Source organism: Plectropomus leopardus, chromosome 9 (assembly GCF_008729295.1).
Source record: "Plectropomus leopardus isolate mb chromosome 9, YSFRI_Pleo_2.0, whole genome shotgun sequence".
Taxonomy (NCBI): domain Eukaryota; kingdom Metazoa; phylum Chordata; class Actinopteri; order Perciformes; family Serranidae; genus Plectropomus; species Plectropomus leopardus.
The window spans coordinates 11356649-11375604 of record NC_056471.1 but is presented as its reverse complement, the minus strand read 5'-3'; the positions used below and the strand labels follow the sequence as shown (position 1 = coordinate 11375604).

The 18956-nt window shown below is 39.7% G+C and overlaps 1 protein-coding gene across 2 annotated transcripts; it reads right to left on the bottom strand.

The window, feature by feature from the left end:
• Positions 1–751: 751 nt before the first annotated feature.
• clint1a (clathrin interactor 1a) lies at positions 752–16077 on the bottom strand. 2 transcript variants are annotated; one of them, XM_042493222.1, is made up of 12 exons: positions 15929–16077; positions 11669–11773; positions 10630–10726; positions 9504–9612; positions 8853–9017; positions 8548–8728; positions 7439–7658; positions 7259–7346; positions 6550–6615; positions 5754–6058; positions 3268–3478; positions 752–3143 (listed from the first exon to the last, which is right to left on the bottom strand). In XM_042493222.1, the coding sequence occupies exons 1-12, from the start codon at positions 15967–15969 to the stop codon at positions 2830–2832; spliced, it is 1902 nt and encodes a 633-aa protein (XP_042349156.1). In that variant the 5' UTR covers positions 15970–16077; the 3' UTR covers positions 752–2829. The 2 variants fall into 2 exon arrangements, with proteins under 2 accessions (XP_042349156.1, XP_042349155.1); XM_042493221.1 differs by having other exon boundaries at positions 5754–6061; positions 15929–16076.
• Between the last annotated feature and the right edge of the window lie 2879 nt (positions 16078–18956).

The window sequence follows — 18956 nt, the reverse complement described above, 5'->3', positions numbered from 1 at the left end:
GACCTACACGCTTAAGAGAAGTTTCAGTTCTGTAATCTCACCACCAGATGCCACTTAATCCCACACACTGGACCTTTAACTACTTTGCTGTTAAATCCTTTGCCTATATTGTGATATAGTTTTTGCATGTTACGTACACTAGAGCTGCAACGATTAATCAGTTGGTAAACTCTTAAATTAACAACTTTGATTTTTTTTTTAAAGAAAAAAGTCAAATTACTCTTATTCAAACATATTCAATGTAAATATGTTCTGATGTCTTTACTCCTCTATGACAGTAACTGAATATATTTGGATTTGAGGAAAAAGCAAGACATTTCAGAATGTCATCTTGGGACTTGGCGAACACTGATTGATGTTTTTGACCATTTTATAGACCAAACAATTAATTGAGAGAATTACTGACAGATTAATCGACAAAGGAAATCATTGTTTGTTGCAGCTCTAATGTGCACTGATACTTTGACACTGGAGACCTCTGGAATTACAACATTCTCATTTTTTTGAGCTGATTTGCATTTATTGTAAGTTTAAATTTCGTCCACTTATTCTCCTGGCTTCCTGCCTTATTAATATAATTTGTTAATGTGCATGTTTAACCAAGACTTTTCTTTATTACCTCAAACGATGAAGTTAACAAACTCGCATTAACTAAAAGCAATTTCAAAGCCGAGCACAGTGGCTTCACTTTTGCTGCTTGAAGCTCTTTTGAATGAGGCTAATGACACAGCACACCAAATAACACACACCATTAACAAATTTCAATCAACTGTTTAATGTTGTAGATAAAGAATCGATGTGTAAATCAAATCAAAATGGGAATAATGAAAAATTTAATTTTCTCAAAGGATTTTTTTTTACATTTGCATATGCTAGTGTTTCAGTAACAATCCCATTTTAGAGAAAACAATTTGAAGTAGAAAACAAAATGAATAAAACAACCTCTACTGATATATCTTAGAAAAAAAAACAGCAAACAGATTTTGGTCATTTTAATGCTTCAGACTCTGACACAAGGCTACTATGTGTTAGTGTGCTCCGCCTCTTAAGCCCTTGGGAGAGCGGGAAAGCACAACTTCAATCCTCTTGGGGCTGCAGCATCCACTGCCTTCTCCTCTGGTCAGTGAATTATTTATCTGATTGTTGACATGCCAAAAACGCCAGGCAGCCAAGATTTACTTATCACTCATTACAAGGGCCAGGAGGCAACCACGGGCAGGCACTTGAACCACTGAGGAGCAATGTTTTGTACATCTAAACTGATCAGTTAGCGGGCGCACAGCTGAATGGGATTGTTCATTACATGTTAATGACCCACAACACACCTTCATCCATAAAGTACTCAGAGTGTATGAAGTGCTTTCTCTCACAATCTTCCTGATAAGTTGCAAAACACACTTTTTTACGGATGACTGTTATGACAAACACTATTTTCGAGATTGCTGTTTTTAATGTGCAAAAAAAACAATGGAAGATGAGAGGGCAGAATTGGTGAACATTAAACACACAACACATGGATGCATGACGCAATAACAGTCTGTATCAACACATGGATGCATGATGCAATAACAGTCTGTATCAACACCTGTTGGCGTTGAATTAAATTGAAGTCAATGTGTTTTCATTTTGTGTGTTGTTGTTTTTTTTTAGCACTGAAGTTATCAATGACCTGAACTGAGTGGAACCACAAAAGTGTGCACTGGACAAACAAAAGTGACATAATTATACGATTGCATTTGATATGCGTACAGACAGTGCGCTTGGCTTGAGGCATTAGTACAAACACAAGATGTCTGTACATAGTACTGAAGCTCCGTTTTGGTAGCTGTCCAACACTGCACAGTCACATTGGTTCCTTCAAAGAGGTTAACTGAAGAGAAAAGGCAAATGTCTTTCAGGCACTCTGTGCTGTAATAAAGAACCCACAACCCCTGTTTGAGGCTCTACCTACTGATTATCTCATTTGGATGCAAACTGATTATAATATTCTTCATAAGTAAAATATATAGATATATTTATATATATATAGCAATAAGAAAGGCCACAAATGATGGTCTGTTGAGGGAGAAACTCCTCAAATTAATCAATAGCCTTCACTCCAAACACTCATTACTTAAATTGACATGTCACATCCGGAGTGTGTGGACGCTTATGTACAAAGAGAAGGTGTCAATGTGCTTTATGGGTCTCCATTCATATCAGATTTGGTCTGTATGATACACACTGCCACTGCCTCTCATATAGGAACTTCATAACTTATTTGTAAAGGGCTCCAGATTTCTATTTACAGGTCAAAGGAAGAGCAATGACAAAAGAAAAAGAGGTAACTTGACATTCTTAAATGTACATTAGAAAGTTAAAATGGCTGATCATGTTATTCAAACTTATCATTCAGTAAAATAACTGAGAATGCATCTAAACAAAAATGCAGCTACTGATTTCTTTTTGCTATCCTGGTGATTTCACTTGATTGAGGTTATAAAGCAAATCCCTCCCCCCTGACATTCTCTTGGTGGCACACTCTTCCGTCATCTCACTGACTCACGCGTAACCAACAAGGCACACTGACATCAGCGTGTGTCTGACTGTCACCCAAGACCAGACGGATCATTGGTTCAAACACAACACAAACATTCATTGAGATCCATATCACTACACAGCATGTCTTTAAAATAAAAAATGGGATTGCAGGGTGTTGGTGTTGTGATGGTTGACATTATTCAAGTACTCTTTGTTTGCAGCTCATAACAATCCTTCACCAATGGACGGAGAGAGAGAGAGAGAGAGACCAACACCGCTCCACCAGATAATCTTTTCTCTCATGCTCTATCACTTTCCAAAGTTGCCGAAGTCAGCAAAGGCATCGTGTTTGGGCTGTTGGACCATTCCAGGGTTCATCGCCATTCCCATCCCCATAGTATTGGGCATCCCCATGGTCATACCTCCCTGTGGCATCCCCATGTTCATGCCCATCCCCATCATGGCCTGGTTGGGGGCCATTCCCATTCCCATCCCCATGCCCATGCCCATTCCCATGCCAGCACCAGGGTGCATCATAGGATTTACAGGCGGTCTGACTGTTGTAGGTCCAAGGCTCATAGTGGAAAATCCCTGGGAGAGCATGTTGGCAGGTACCTGGTTGCCTGGAAATGACAGAACAACCTTAATAAATAAACATGCAAAATTTGAAATCTCATGTAATTGATGAGGTGCTTTGACAGAGAGCTACGGTGTCATTATTCACGCCAGATCTACCAGTCCTCTCACCATGCTGGAGGGTGTTGAGAGTGGGCTGGCTTTGCTTGGGTGGCTGCATGCCTGGGCCCAGGAAGTCCAGGCTGATGTTAACGGAGGGGTCTGACCAGGTGGAAGGGAGGGTGGCTTTGGCTCCGGCACCTTGAGAGGCCGCTCCCTGCTGCACAGGCTGGAGGGGCTGCACAGACTGCGGTTGTAGAGGTCCCCCCATGGTCTGGAGGGGCTGGCAAAGACAAGGACGCACAGACACAATGTTAAAGAAGGAGCTAATCCATGCCAGAAATCACAGACATACGCAGTGATAAACATAAAAGCTCCAAAACTGAAATACATGATGAAAAGATGCAGTTTCTTCTCATAATTCAAGGCCTTTAAACCCCCACTTAACCTCGATACTGCCGGAGAAATCTGCTACTGTCTCTTACTGAGCTCATTAAAACATACCATCTAAAGTAACCAGAGTAAAAGGGAGTGGTGGGTGTCTTCTCAGTGAACTAAAGAATGAGTTTTTTAGGTCAACAACCTTTTAACATGGAAATACAGTCGACATCAACGGGCTCTTGTTGGGTTTTTAATGTTTTTGTAACTCAAAACTGATTCCTCTCATTCTGTGTGTCAGTAACAGGAGGAGTGGGTGGTAAGGGGGCGGTCTCTGGGGGAAATGAGCATCTGGTGAGGCTGCATGTTAACCCTCCACCATCATGCCTGTCCTCCATCTTTCAATCACATGAGGTATGTCTTTATCCCACAGGCATGCTGACTGTTGTGGTCCACCAGCAGTGTAAACCAAGGGTAAATGAGTATTATCATTTTATTGTTGGATTAAAATACAACTTTAAGAATACAATTTCTGTCAATGTTGGACATTATTTTTTTTCACAGCCTCATGCGCAGGCATAAAATGGTTAAAAGTTTCTTTGTGTTTTCATGTACATGCCAGACTATTACTCACAGCACTCACATTTGAGGCCAAGGCCAAGTCAACAAGCCTGTAGTTGGGAGATTACAAACACCAATTCTATAAAAAAAAGCACCCAACAACAACTGGCTAAATCTTATGCTGTGTTAGTTATTGTTAGTGAGAAAGTGATGACATTAAAAACTGTACCACTGAAACTGAGCAACAATCTTGGGCCAATGCTGATATTAAGTTAAAGAGGGTCAAGAATCCAGATGTTGGTGACAGCAAAATAAATAAATAAATACAATAAATAAATAAACAGGTGTTCTTCAAGGATGGTGCAAGTAGTCTACGCAGAATAAAACAATGACTGTTCAGCGTACTTAATATAGAAGTCTTTGGTATAGGTTGGCAGTCTGAAAAGCATTTGAGGCACTCTGATTATATGTACAAATCCTTTCAAAACAAATAAATAACCAACACGTCCCCACTTCAGGTCTTCATCAGGGTATGAAGACAAGTTCAATTTAAAGCTCATCAACAGGTCATATGACACAACTCACATGGCATGTTAGTAGTGGCCACATAAAAAAAAAAAAAACACTTCAAAGACCTGACAGTAAAAATAACAGAGAAAATTGAAACAAATACTGTGACTGACTGACATAAATAATTGCAGAAAAAGAAGTTGAATCACAAATAATTAAAATTATGGTCAAACAAACAAAAAATGCCAGCAAAAAAGACAGTGAAAATTAAATAGTAATAGATAGCGTTAATATAAACAGTAACAAACTCACACGTGACATGCCAGAAACAAATATGTCTCTTGAAGATGTTTTATCTACAAGCAGAAAGGTCTTTTCAGTTCTGATGAAGAACTGGATTAAAAAGAATCTTAACCAACAATATATATAAACTCAAAGGAAATATGACAAAAAAAACCCATATGTCACAGTGTATTTTAGCTCTTATTTAATTTTCACTATTTTCACTGTCATTGCCATTTTGACCTTAATTTTATGATTTGTGATTTAACTTCTTTTTCTGCTGTTACATGTCAGTCAGTCACAATATATGTTTATATTTCCTGTTATTATTACTGTTGTTTATTTACTGTTTTTACTAATGTCACACAAATGTTATTTTAAGGTGGACACAACTAATATGCTATGTGACTCATGCCAAATCAAGTCATAATGCACTAATGATCCATTTATTTATCAAATGGATGCGCCTCGGATGCTTCTCAGACTTGTGCATTAACTAAGATCATTGTTTTTTATTAGACTGTAAGTGTATTTAAAGCAACACAGATTTATATCCCTCAGTTTTATTTTTTTTAAATCAATATGATATCCTGTATTTTTCAAATACTGTCTGAAATATACACAAACACGTACATCTATGATTTAAAAAAATAAAACACTAAAATGCAGCTGTCTGGCAGTGCAACAAAGTGTATCATTATTTTCCTGAGGATATTTTGTCTCCACCTGTATAATTTAAGCCCCCTTCAAGAGCCTTGTAATGATATGTATATCAATAAATTATTTAAAAAAAGGATGCGTGTGGCTATGAGTGCAATCATGCATACCTGTGACATAGACTGGGGCAGGATTGTGGTGCTCATGCTCTGTGTGCTGCTCATGCTAAAGTTGAGGCTCTGGGAGGAGGTGATGGACTGAGTTGGCCCCATCAAATCAAACAGGTCTGCTGAGGCAGGACCAGAGCCTGAAGATGAGGCTGGGGCGAGGGCGGGGGCGGGGGCAGCGGCAGGACCTGTCATGGCTCCAAAAAGGTCATTTCCGCTGGTGTCAACAGTCTGAGCAGATGCTGGCATCTGACCTCCGGGGAAGGCATTCCACTCTCCGAAGTCCCCATTGCTGCTCGAGGAAGGTGCTGCTGTAACAAGAAGAATGAATGTCTGTATTTGCCATCCAAACTAAAATGTTTGCATTGTGAGCTATGTAAATAATTTCAAGATTCTGCAAACAAAAGTCACTCAAGCAAATTTGAACCTGTCATAACAATTAAGGTAAGATAGTTGAGTCTTGAGTGAGGCCAGTCGAGCTTTATCCAGGGCATACTCAGTGACCACTGGTGCCACATTTTAAATTTTCATTGAACTGGCCCTGCTTGTTGTTCCTATCCCGCCTCTCAATCTCTCTAAGCTCTCTCCACCCCCACCAACTTCTTCCACTGTCCCTGTCTCCTTGTCATCCATAACAGGAGTTGATGTGTGTCTGTTCTTGTTATGCAGAGCAGGTAGCAGGCTCCATATGGCCAGGGCTTCCTCCCAGCATCTCTCTGAATATTCTAGCAGTATGGCTGCAACAGCACACACATGCACACACTAACAAAAAGAAGGAAAAAAAAGTCTTAAAACCAACCAGATCCAGAGGAGAGGCCGACGGAGGCAGCAGGTGAGGAGAAGTCAGCAAATCCACTCATCAGGTCTGCATTGAGAAATAGACATAAACACATCAATTTCAAACAAGCGAGCTCCAGGTGTCATTCCTCCATAGTTAGCATTCCTTCAGTGTCAGAAGTGTAGGAGGGAGGGGAGGGGTGGTGGCAGTGGATAGGTGGAGAAGACCAACATCTGTTCAACGCTCCCGCCCTCTCCATTCACCAGGGACTGCTCCAAAAACATCTGGTGCACTTAGTTCCTATACATCAACTCCCTCCCCCTGCTGTCCCCAAAAACTGAAGCTAGCATCAGCAGCTGGGCACCGTCACTGCAGTCTCGTCCTGTAGAGTCTTGTCCTGCAGTCACTGTGGACTTCTCTGTCTTATACAACAATGTAATGCGGAACAAAAAGGTTATTTCTTAATTTACTGGTGTCTGGCTTGTTTGCTATGAATATACAACATGTAAAAAAAAAACAAAAACAAAAAAACATTGCAGGCTAATGAAAGGCATGTTTTTCCGTTTGAGTGTTTTCCCTGAGGTGCTGAGCTATGCAGAAAATGTCTGGTATTTCTGTGGTTCCAGCATAGAAAATGATCCAAATCTTTTTAGACAAGTCCCGCTTAAACAGCCACAACAAGTGCAGCTCACAAAAAGTCAGGGTTTTGCTTAAGTTAGTGACATTATACCTGTGGCAGCGGGCTGGCTCGGTGTTGTGTCCACCATTAGTAGGTCAGCTAGGGCGGTACTGGAGGGCTGGGGGGCTGCTGGCTGGGGCTGGAACCAAGAGAATTTAAGAAAAAAAGATCAGGGCAAAGTCCATACATATCAATAAAGTTTGATCTTATATGTTTCTATGCTCTCACTACCTGTTTGGTGGTGGTGGCTGGACTCTTGTCGCCTGTGTAGTTGGCTGCAGCACCCAAGTCTACTTTCTTAGACGGGACCCCTCCTTTCTTCCGTGTTGCTGTGGTCTCTGTTGCTTGGACTATGTGTACACTCTTGGTGGTAACAGTCTCCTCTTCATCTTTGAATTCTTTTCCTGTCTGGCCATTGTGAGACGAGCGACCCCTGTCCTCCTCGTTGTCACTATGGAGACAATAGTGGCTCAGCTATGACAACCAGGTATGTGACAATACAGATAAGATTTTCTTTGTACATACTACATCCATCAAGGAAAAAAAAAAAGAGATCAAAGATCCAAACCATGTTCTGGAGGAAGCCTTTTTGTTATGTACTGTATGCACTCAAGTCAGTCAGTCTTGGCTTTTTAGTAGATTTCCTTCTCTTTTTGGCTAACCATGGCCTGATCTGCATTTCCTAATCACTCAGGGTTCCCACACATTTTTTTTTTTTTGCAAAACTTTTCCATTATGTTACCATAATAATTTACCCACAAATTAATTTTTAATCATTGGATGAAACAATGGATTGGTTGAGTGCTGGTTGAAGTTAACTCGCAGCTATAACCATGCTAGCATGCGAGTGCCAACATTCAACATTCAGCAGTGCAGCACTACATTTTAATTAGTAATAAAGGGAACATATTTTGCATAACATTAGACATGTTTTGGGATTTTTTCATGAACATTTTTCAAACAATAGCCAAAACAATATATATATATATTCAAAACTTTTACAAACAATTCTGTTAATTCCAAATCATTTCCAAGCCTGTAAAAATATTTTTTCCCAATTTAAAAACTCTCAAGGAATTACATGACCATGGAAACACTGACCATTTAATTTACAGGTATACTCACAATGTAATTGAATAGTTTGACTCATTTTTCTTCGGTGAAAATGAAGGTCCATTATGAGCAGTGCCTTTAATAGTTTCAGAAAACTTATTGAGAGTGAAAACAAGTTTCATATTTTTATCTGGACTTTTGGTGGTGGTGGGGGCTTCACTTTTTTCATATTTGGAACATGTTTTTTGTATCTTTAATTTATAATTTCCACAATTACTGCTTCTAACCTGAATCGATCTGGTGAATCGTCTCTGTCCTTCTTCCTAAATCTGCTTATGGTATCGTCAATGGTGTTGCCGATTTTGTCGCTGATCTCTCCCAATTTCTCGCTGAAGGGGAACTGCCCTTTCCTCTCCCAGTCATCGTCCCATTTCCCCCGGCTGTCACTAGAGTCGTACCTGTCGCCCGCTGGAGGGAAGGAATTCAAGCAGGCAGATAAACAGATAAAGGGAACAAAAAAGAGGACATGAAATAAAACCCAAATGTTTTTGTTTACAATTAGTCCATTTATATTTCTCAATGGAGGACTTACAGTAACTTCTGTATCCCATACTGTCTGAAGACACCCCGATGTATTTGTCTTTAATCTTCTTTGACTTTTTCCGTTCTTCCCTAAGCCTGTCATCATCCTGGACAAAATCTACCAGCTCCTTCACCTTGTGTCGCACATTCACACCTTGGTCCTTTCCATTCTCATCTAGAAACATAGATGTGGAGACGCAGATGTGCTGATATTAATATAATTAATGAATTAGCAACTTCTTGTGTTAACTTTGCAATGCATTGAAACCACACATGCACACACAAGCAATTCGTTTTATTTATTTTTTCCAGTTTTCAAGTGCATCTCAAATACACCCATCGTTGGAAAGAGTGTAAGCAGCTTTAGGGCTGTGTGTGTGCGTGCGTGCGTGTGTGTGTGTGTGGTTTAAGGGTTTGTGGACTAAGCAGTGCTTAAGGCCTCCCTCCCTTCATAACAGCTCACACTGAAGCTATTGTTTATAAACACTAAATACTCCAATGCTGAGATGTAGAGAGCGCCTCACCAAATCAATGCAAAACTATAAAAGGCACAGTATTTTTGGTTTAGCAAGTATCCTTAGGGTACTACTTCAACATGCAAAGAAAAAAATGGTAAAAGTCAGAAAAAAAATACAGAAGAAAAACCAGAATGACACCTTACCTACAAAGTGGTAGCTTTCTAATGATCTCAAGTCATAAAGATGCTCTCTGGCGCTGGTAACAACCCTCTCTGATCCGTTCCTGATTAGATGGGACAGCAATAGCAGGGACTGGGAAACAGACACACAACAAAACATGTTTAAGACTTGATTCTCAACTTCTACAGAATATTGCTGAAGTCCAGCTGACCGATTCAAGCTGGGATTTCTCTCCCATGGGCTCGAACTGGATCAGTGATGGGTACGATATTTTTCATCACATCTTTTTCCCCTCAATTTAAATCATGTTAAGAACATAAGCCATATAACAGTTTCTATCCAAGGTCAACTGTTTTTATTTTGTTAACGTTTTCAATATATTTTCCTGCCTGTGAACAATTAGAAGAAAGTCTGACATTAAACAGATGGCTCATTTTAAAAGAGTTCCAGTTTGAGTCAGGTTAAAACTGAAGCCATGTTGGTTTTAGTTGGGTCTGGTCAAAAGTTTTTAGTCAAATCAAAACTGTATTTGGTTCCCTGTTTAGACCTGGCATTAGCATGAATTTTGGTGATGCAAACACAAGTGGACAGCTGAGACACATCGCCTTTCATACCTGTCCCGATCATGTGCCTCCAGCTGATCACCTGTGTTCAGATTTTCTTACTGTCCCACATTTTGCTAGCTGCTCTGTACCATGCTTGCTACTTACATTAGCAGTTGTGTGAGTACAGCTGGAGATATCACTGCCAGCAGAATTTAACATCTCTCCTTCCATGAGGCAAATCAATGGACGGACACACAACTCTCCATCCAAGTCTACATAAAATGGGCAAGTTGCAGAACATGAGTGCTCTGATGATGTAGTCCTGATGGAGATGTATCAGAACACATCAGGACGGCGTTAGCGTTTACACTATAGAAGATATGTGGTCAAATGTGTCCCTGACCACCTCAGCACGTGGTTTGAGTCATCAGATCGGAAATGTGTATCGGTGGCTGTTTATCTTATATTTAGTGCTATTCAATTGTGATCAGATCAGCTGAGATGCATGTTGATGCCAGGTCTAAACAGGGTGTTAGACTTTTGTGCCATGTGTCATTATTAAGCATATGTGTTTGTGGGATGTTGCAACAGTATTGTGGCAGACCTTGTAGACTCTCCGCCAGTTCTTCTTGTTATCCCTCAGCATGCGGGTCCACAGCATGTTCATTACCTCTGGAAACTGCTCATACATGAAGGTGGATCTGATTACAAAAACATTCAAAGAAGAGAGAAAGAGAAAGACAGTGTTCTTTTAGTAACAAAAGTTCTAATTTCTTCTGCATGACAACCAACAGCTGGATCAATTAGCATGCTTACAGCCTTTGACTAAAGACTTCCAGGAACTAAACTCAGGAAGTTCTCCAGGAGTTAAAGATTAATCTAGTATACTTTTGTTTGTGTATCCACTGCAACCTAAGAAGTGTATAAGATGAGGCAAATCAGACCAATAAAATGTCTAAAAAATGCATATATTTACATGTGACTTTGCATGCCACAAGACACCACAGTAAATTTAAAAGTTTCCAGTCATTGTCTTACTGTTTGTGATTTACTGCTACTATAATGTCTGAATTAAGGTAGGAAAATTGACATGCCGAAGTGCAAAGGAGTCTCAAAAAACACAGAGAGGTCAGGAGCATTTCCAAATTAGCAAGGATCTTTGTTTGTCTAGTTCCTTTTCTGCTTTAGTATTTAGCCATAATAACAAAGTTATGTTTTAATCTCACTTTAATTTCACTATGACTCTACTTGGCTACATGAGCCATTAGCATTTAAATGTCAATGACAACACAACATTTCAAAATTCCTATCTCTGCCTGAATACTGACTGCAGCAGTCTGAATGAATGTCGTACATGTAGCAGATGTGAGGCTTGTTTCCAGAACTGCCAACAGTGCTGCAGTAGTTTCTGGCTTGTAGAAAACACTACCTTAGAAAAAGGGACTTTTGTGGGCAAGGCTCAAAAACCAAAGCTTAAAATAGGTTCCCATGGTCAAAATGGAGGTGAATTTCCTGAAAAATGTTCATGCAAAAGTTGCAGTCAAAAAGCGCTTAAGATAATCTTTCTACTGTTTTGTTTTATGTACAAAAAAAACGGAGCTTTTCTGAAGAAAATAATGTACAACATGAGGTGTTGTCTTCACCTCGCAATTTCACTCATCAGCTGTCCCGATGGTCCCCAGGGGTCGTCATTGGTGGCCTCTCTGACTTTAGACTCCACCTCTGAGTAGTTCATCACCACATTGGTTCTATATTAGGAGGATAAAAAACATACACCATTCTATTAATCATCTCTATGTTAAGTACTGTACATGATATTTGGCGTTCCAGTTATGTAAATATGTGGCCTCAATGAAAACCAAACAACGTAGATGATAAAAGATGAAAAGTACTCTTATTACAGCCACACCCATACATTTGTCCTTTTAGAGGCTAAACAGAGTGGGAATGGGACAATAGGGAGTGTTTGTGTGTGCACTCTGAATCTAAACACTTGTCAAAACCAAAAATAGGATACTAAACAAGCAAAGGCAATTTTCCGTTCAATACAAACACATAAATGAGACCTCAAATGGCACTGTGTGAAACAGGGCTATGCTCACTGTGGGTGAGCTCTTGCTTGTTGACACTGAGAGAAACTAGAAAAAAAAGGAACTCAAATGGGAGGAAATCAACACTACAAATGGTGGCTCTCTACTAATATGAGCCAGACAAACAAAAAAGCTTGTTCAACAAGGTTGGTGGGTTTGGCTGCCTCTGAACATATTGAGGGTCATGATTATACACAACAAACTAAAACAACTCAAGCATTGACCTATGTCTGTTCAGATTCAGCTCAGACAACATAACATAAGATTGTGTTAGTAGGTCTACAATATGTCCTCTTAACACTGTCACAGCCAGCACTTACTGTAAGACTGCAAAAACATGTCTATTTAATGTCCTGTTTGTATAGGAGGCATGTCATGAAAGGTTAAACAAATTATTTTCCAGGCAGAGAATACTGCAGAAACATAAAGGACATCGGATAATTTCTGGTGCATTATTGCCTCTTTGTTTTATGTTGAATTTATGTTTTGAATTGGACTATTTTTTATTTTTAAAAAGAGATTAATTACCTGGCCAGTGCTCACTTCCTTGGGAGCAGTGTGATGACATCCACACACTGACCTACAAGTCTGTGTAGCATACTTAGCCACAACATTTTCTTTTTTGTCTATTACCTTGAATAAGAGCAGTCTCTTACAGGTCTATAGAAATATAATCTTTATAAAAACAGGCTTCTTATCCCAAATAATTAAGTGAGCCCTGTCACAGCTTTGGCCAAAACAAAGTGAAGCAAAACATTTGAACCCTGCGCCTCCTTATCCCTTCCACGCTACTGCCACATCAGCAATAAAATGTACAGAGCCTGAAAGAGCAGCATTGAATTGATGGGTGGAGAAACACCCTCTCTGTGGTTATGGAGAAAGGCTGCATTACTACTGCAAGCTGCAGGGTATGGTTACCACTTTGACAACATACCCTCTTTTGAAAAAATGTAGTCTATGCCAACAAAATTATTTGGAAATGACCAAGCCAGGTGCTTTTTCACAGCTGATTAAAATATGCTCAAATTTGGATGATGGGTTACATTAACTTAATGTAGGAGATCCTAGACACACACACAAGTCTTATTCTGTATCAAACTGAATTCTGATGGCAACAATCTTCATATTACACTTATTTCAGTCCCAGAAAAGACTCTGTCCATTTAGAAAAGTGTTTTCTTCAGGTTTCATTTAGCTTTTAGGTGTCTCTCTGATTATTTTGTGTGCTGTCTTACTAACTGTAAGTATTCTGAGTCACTCTAGCTAGTAGTGCAAAGTGTTTTATGCTTGCATGAATGACAGTCAAAATACAAGAGGATATGATGTAGTAATGCAACATCTTATCTGTTCATAGTGGTAGCTCCTGTCCTAGATATCAGCCAGATAAAACGGAAGTTGTGATACTCTCTCACAGCAGATTTCCGTTAGACTGCAGTGGTGCTGCATGTTAAAAATGTTCCCTTGCTGTTTGTTACTCATTAACCCAATTGTATCTTATTTTTCATATTATACACGTTGATTTTTTCATTGCAAGACCCATTTGAAACAGGATAAGGCATTTGCTTGCACGTACTGCCTCAGCAAAAACCTCAACTTAATCACACAACAGGAAATGTTGCTTTATGCCACACTGGTAGTGTGTATGACTCACAGCTTGGTTACACTTTTAAAAAAATCATTTACAATTTGAGTCAATGCAAAATGTGTCAATTTATGAATGTCACAAAACACACGCTCTTTCTTCATCCTTGATTTCAAAGCAACCAAGAGGAAAAGAAACATGGAAACTCCCATCCTTTAATCTTTGAAACTCAAACCTGTCCTTTCTCTCTCTTGGGCTGCCTCCCTCTCTGTCTCTCATGACAGTAGCCCATGTTCAAGGAGGTCACACTCCAGGGAGACAAGTGCATTCAGCAGGAATGCCCTCTTGGATGGACTTAAGAACACCCTGTTGTCTTGGTCTTCAAAATTAGCCATTAAAGTTTTAACAGGAAAAATTGTGCAATAGCCTACCACAACCCTACAGTACAGGACAGCATGCTCACGTTTAGTCAGCGGCTAAAAGTAAACCAGAGTCCAAAGCAGAACAAAAGAAGCACTATCCCCAGGGTGTTGCCCAAGTTGAGTGCTGGCAGGTAGGTAATTTCAGGTACTACATTACTGCTGCCGGCCATGCAGTCTTGAACTGACACAGCCATCAAACTATACAAAGATGTTCATTTTTTCACAGTTAGACTAAATTCTGGAATGGGATCCTATACTTCAATCAAACAATAAACTCTATTACACAAATTAAACCTACATATAAACACTACTGGATAGAAGGATATACCTGCAACCACTGATTCATATACCATCTTGCACACTCCACTCAAAAGACATCTGTACCCCCCCCGGTATAAACAAAGTAAATGAAACAGATTCATAGTTTAAGGTGTGCGCAACAGTGTACATCTGTTTCTTGCTTTTTGCCACTTTTCATACATTTTGCCTACAAATCTCACTCTTTTGTCCAATCAAAACCTGGTGAAAAGGCAAACAGTGACTAATGTGTCCAGTTGAGGTAACATAATCAAATCCTTGAACTTAAAACTAGCAGCTGGAAATTCACCAAGAAGTTGCAAAACACAGCAGGATCACTAGTCACTGATTAATAAGTGCTCTGTTTGGTCGCTGTCGTTTATCTTCTTGTTCTTTTGTGGTAAACATACAGTTTCAACCTGTGTAATGAGAAATTACACATGGTAGTGCCATAAAGAGGTTTATATATCATTGCTTAAAACATATTTTTGGTATGGAAAGCTTTTCCTTTTAATGACTGAATTGTACATTTGTGATATATAACTTTTGTATTTTATTTCCTTTGGTTTCGTTTTGCTTCAGTACACACTACTTGTATATTTTTTTGTTTTATTTTACTGAACTTTGTGAAACACTCTAACTTTATTTAGGTAAGTGCTGTACAAATAAAGTTACTATTATAATACCAAACATTTGATGAGAGACTTCTATAAATTTACAGTTGCTGCAGCAAATACGTGTGTTTATATTCTACTGTATTATGCAGTAATACATTGGACGTTTGTCACCTTGAGATCTTAGTTTATATTGTCTGACTAAGGTTAACTAGTAACACTTGGCAAACAGTCTACACAAAAAAACCCACTAAAGAAACATAACAATGTGGCTGTGAGTTTATCCAGCCATGTGGTGTATGTAGAAGTTCGAAAACTTACTTAATGTACAGTATAGCTACTCTGAGGTTAAGTGTAACTTAGCTACAAGTGCCATAACACTTCTACCGGCGATTAAGTTTCGAGAACACTTCCACACTGTGGTAGTTTAAAACGATAGTACGATAATGTGCGTTAACGTATGTCGGTTATCATTTAACGGTAGACGATCACTTCCTGCTGATAATTCAGCCCAGGAGCTGTCAAACTAGCTTAGCTGGCTCAGCTAGCTACCTAGCCAGCAGGCTAGATAATTAGCTAGCTTGTCAGCTAAGTGAGTTAGCTTGAACTGTCGGCGAAAACGCACAAACAACAAGCTAAAGTGGTCTCACAACCGTGCAAATAGTATCGCACACTAACCGAAACACCAGGCAAAATGACCGTGACAACGGAGAAACACTCATAGTTTAGACAAACAGTATTTGTCAAAGTCAGCTAACTAACTTGCTAGTAGCATACATGCTAGCTAACTTGTTCGAGTGACGTGACGTCAAAGTTTTGGGTACGTGTCTCTTTCAAACAGGTAAACTACAAGCACAAACGCACCGAAAATCACGTAAAGTAGTTGAGAGATACTTACGCTTTGTCAACCAACTCCCTAACCTTCCACATGTTCAGCATCTTGGCTCCGTGAAAATGGGCTTTCTGCCTCGACAAAACCCTTTACTCCACACGAACACCGAAACCAAACCTTCAACTCACTGCAAAGTAAACTCTTCTTCACCTCACTTTCAAGACAGGAGGCGCAAACGCTCCAGCAGGCAGACAGGAAAGGTTACTACGGGAAATGCCCCCGAAACGTCACCGTGTTGCGTAAAGCAGCATTGGAGTTGTAGTTTCTAATTAGCCTACTGTCCCGGCACCACCATTGAGTCCCGTGAGTCTGTCTGTACGTATATTTTTAAATGAATAAAGTATCAGCTTGGTACACAATATAAAACCCATTGCTGGGAGATAAAAAAAAATAATAATAGAGAAAACGACCTGTCCAAGTAATAGCCAGATTAAATTGTATTTTAACTGTAAAGACTCCCTGCAATCACATCAAGGATCCATGGGGGTCGACTGGATTTTTATTCTTATTATTTTAAGTTAAATTTAATGATTCAAAAGGTGAAATATCCTGGGAGTTGAGTACAAAGTCCTATTATAAATGCCATGGGCACTGGTTGGAAAAAGTAGTCCAAAAGCACTACCACCCCAGGATGTGGTCAGAATGTGGCTTTACAAATGTCTTGCTACATATTGTGGTTTGTCTGCATGTTAGTGATGCATTAAGTGTTCATTTAGTTGAGTATGACTGGTATTTAAGGGCCGATGATGACACAGTAGGCCCCTGGGCATAGAAATGTGAAATGCCCCACCCCCTCTCCTGGACTGGAAACACCTACACACACACACACGCACACACACACACAAACACAGGGAGACTTTGTGGTGATTATGCCTCTTTTTTTGTCGTAGTCATTTTTTTGTCTTTTTGGGTGGTTTTGTGTCTCCTTGTAGTCATTTTGATTGTTTTTACCACTTTTTTTCTTTGTCTGTTTTGTGTTTGTTAGTTTTTGTAGGTAGGCTTATTTTGTGTCTTTTTCGGCCATCTCGTTTTTCCCTGTAATCATACATTTTGGTGTCTCTTTTTGGTTATTTTGCCCCCTTTTTTTAGTTATTTGTCTTTCTTTGAGATAATTTGGCATCTTTTTTGGTTGGTTGTGTCTCATTGTAGTCATTATGTCTGTTTTTGGTTATTTTAGCAATTTTTGTTGTTATTTTGTTTTTCTTTGAGGTCATTTTGTGTCTCTATTTGGCTGTTTTCCAAATATTTCTAGTTATTTAGTATCTGTGTTTTAAGTAGTTTTGTGTTTTTTATAGTGGTTTTTATTCTCTGTATAATCATATGTTTTTTTGGTCATTTTTTGGGTGTCTTTTGTGGACATTTTGTGTCTCTGTGTGGTTGCTTTGCCCCTTTTATGGCTATTTTGTGTCTCCTTGCAGTTCCCTCATATCTCTTTAAGCTCTTTTTGGTGGGGCCCCTGACACTTTGAGTCCCTGGGTGTATGCACAGTAGGGCTGTTCAGTGATTCATCCATGCTGATATTTACTATTTTCAAATTGCATGTACTGTATGTTGGTATCTGTGTAATTGTTAATAAGTAACAAAAAATTGCACTACTGTTTATAGTAGTTTCTATACAACAGCTTTTTCTAATGTTTTATCCTCAGCATTATTTGTTTTCACTTTAGGTGACATTCTTTGGCTTTTACCTCACACTGCTCACATTACTTTAATGTAAAAACCTGTCCTTTTTGTCCACATGTGTTCCAGCTTCCTCAAAACTGTAGCCTACATCCTCATCAGCAGGTCACCACCCTGTGTGTTCTCCATCCCTCCTCATCTGGCATTCAGGCATGCTACAATGACCCAGTGATGCTGTGTGACAGGCCAGGCAGGGCACTGGCTGTTTGTGTCAATCCAGATCAATCACTCCCTCTTCTGGACGGACAACGTCATCAACACACAGAAAGGTCACAAGGTGTACTCAAGCCAGGGCTGATGTGGTGAGCAGGGAGGTCAGGGTTGCAAGTGAACACCCTTGACTGAATGAGCGTCATTTTAAATAGCCACAGTTGGCCTGTGAGTGAGAAGAAATTAGTAATCTATGGTTAATTTTTGTTACGTAAAAACTGAATGATTTATTCCACCTTGAAATATGTATTTTTTTTTATTCTCTTGTGACTGGGTGTGTACAAAAACATATTAAAACTGTTTGTTGTATTGATTCATATTCCACTGGGCAAGATACGCCCTCAGATGCCCTACATCCGACAGGGTCTCTATTCTCTAATGATACGTGTAAATATGGCCCACAGCTTACACTTCTATAGGAGAGCAGGAAGAAACAACACAATAGCCAAAATACAACCCATTTGAGAAAAAAACAACAAGAAACAGCACTTAACAGCCCAGAATGCACTGCACCCAAGGGAGCAACCTCAATTACTGTTACACGTCCGAAGAGGAGAACTCCAGGAGAAGTGATTGCTGAGATGGAAATGGCTGTGAGTATGTGTGTGTGTTTGTGCATGTGTGAGTGTGTTTTTGTGCCAGTGTGTGGGTTGGGAGGAGGATGGATAGAAAGGCACTCAGTAAAAAGATCTTTCAGAAACACTTTGCCTCAGTGACGTTGATGCGAGCTGTTGATTGACATGCACTTCTCGACAGAAACCAGAGCTATCAACCTATCTGCCACGCATTAAGAATGGCACGGTCCTCTGGGAGGGGCCTAAGTGGTAAATGATGTTGCTCAAGACACTCTCTGTCAACAATGTGTGTGTATTTGTGAGTGTGTGAGTGCTGAGGATGGCAAAGTATTCAATCAAAGCTTTGATTGAAAAACCCCAGTGTCCTTAAAGATCAGAATTCTGTACTCTGATGTATGGGGTGCATGTGTGTCTGCAGGGGTGAGTCTCTCTGTGTGTGCGTTTTCAATGCAGTATGGTATGCAGGGCTGTAGCACCAAATTCTGGGCCCTATCCATAAGAAGTGTCTGTGGGTCCCCTGTTGTTCCAGTCTTGATTCTTGTTCCAGCCTGGGTGTCTGAGGCCTCAAC

Coding starts and splice junctions, on each gene's coding strand:
- clint1a (XM_042493221.1), bottom strand. CDS start 15,969: ATGCTGAACATGTGGAAGGTTAGGGAGTTGGTTGACAAAGC. Junction 7,347..7,438: donor CAGCCACCACCACCAAACAG/GTAGTGAGAGCA, acceptor TCTTGGTTCCAG/CCCCAGCCAGCAGCCCCCCA. Junction 3,144..3,267: donor TCTCAACACCCTCCAGCATG/GTGAGAGGACTG, acceptor TGTCATTTCCAG/GCAACCAGGTACCTGCCAAC.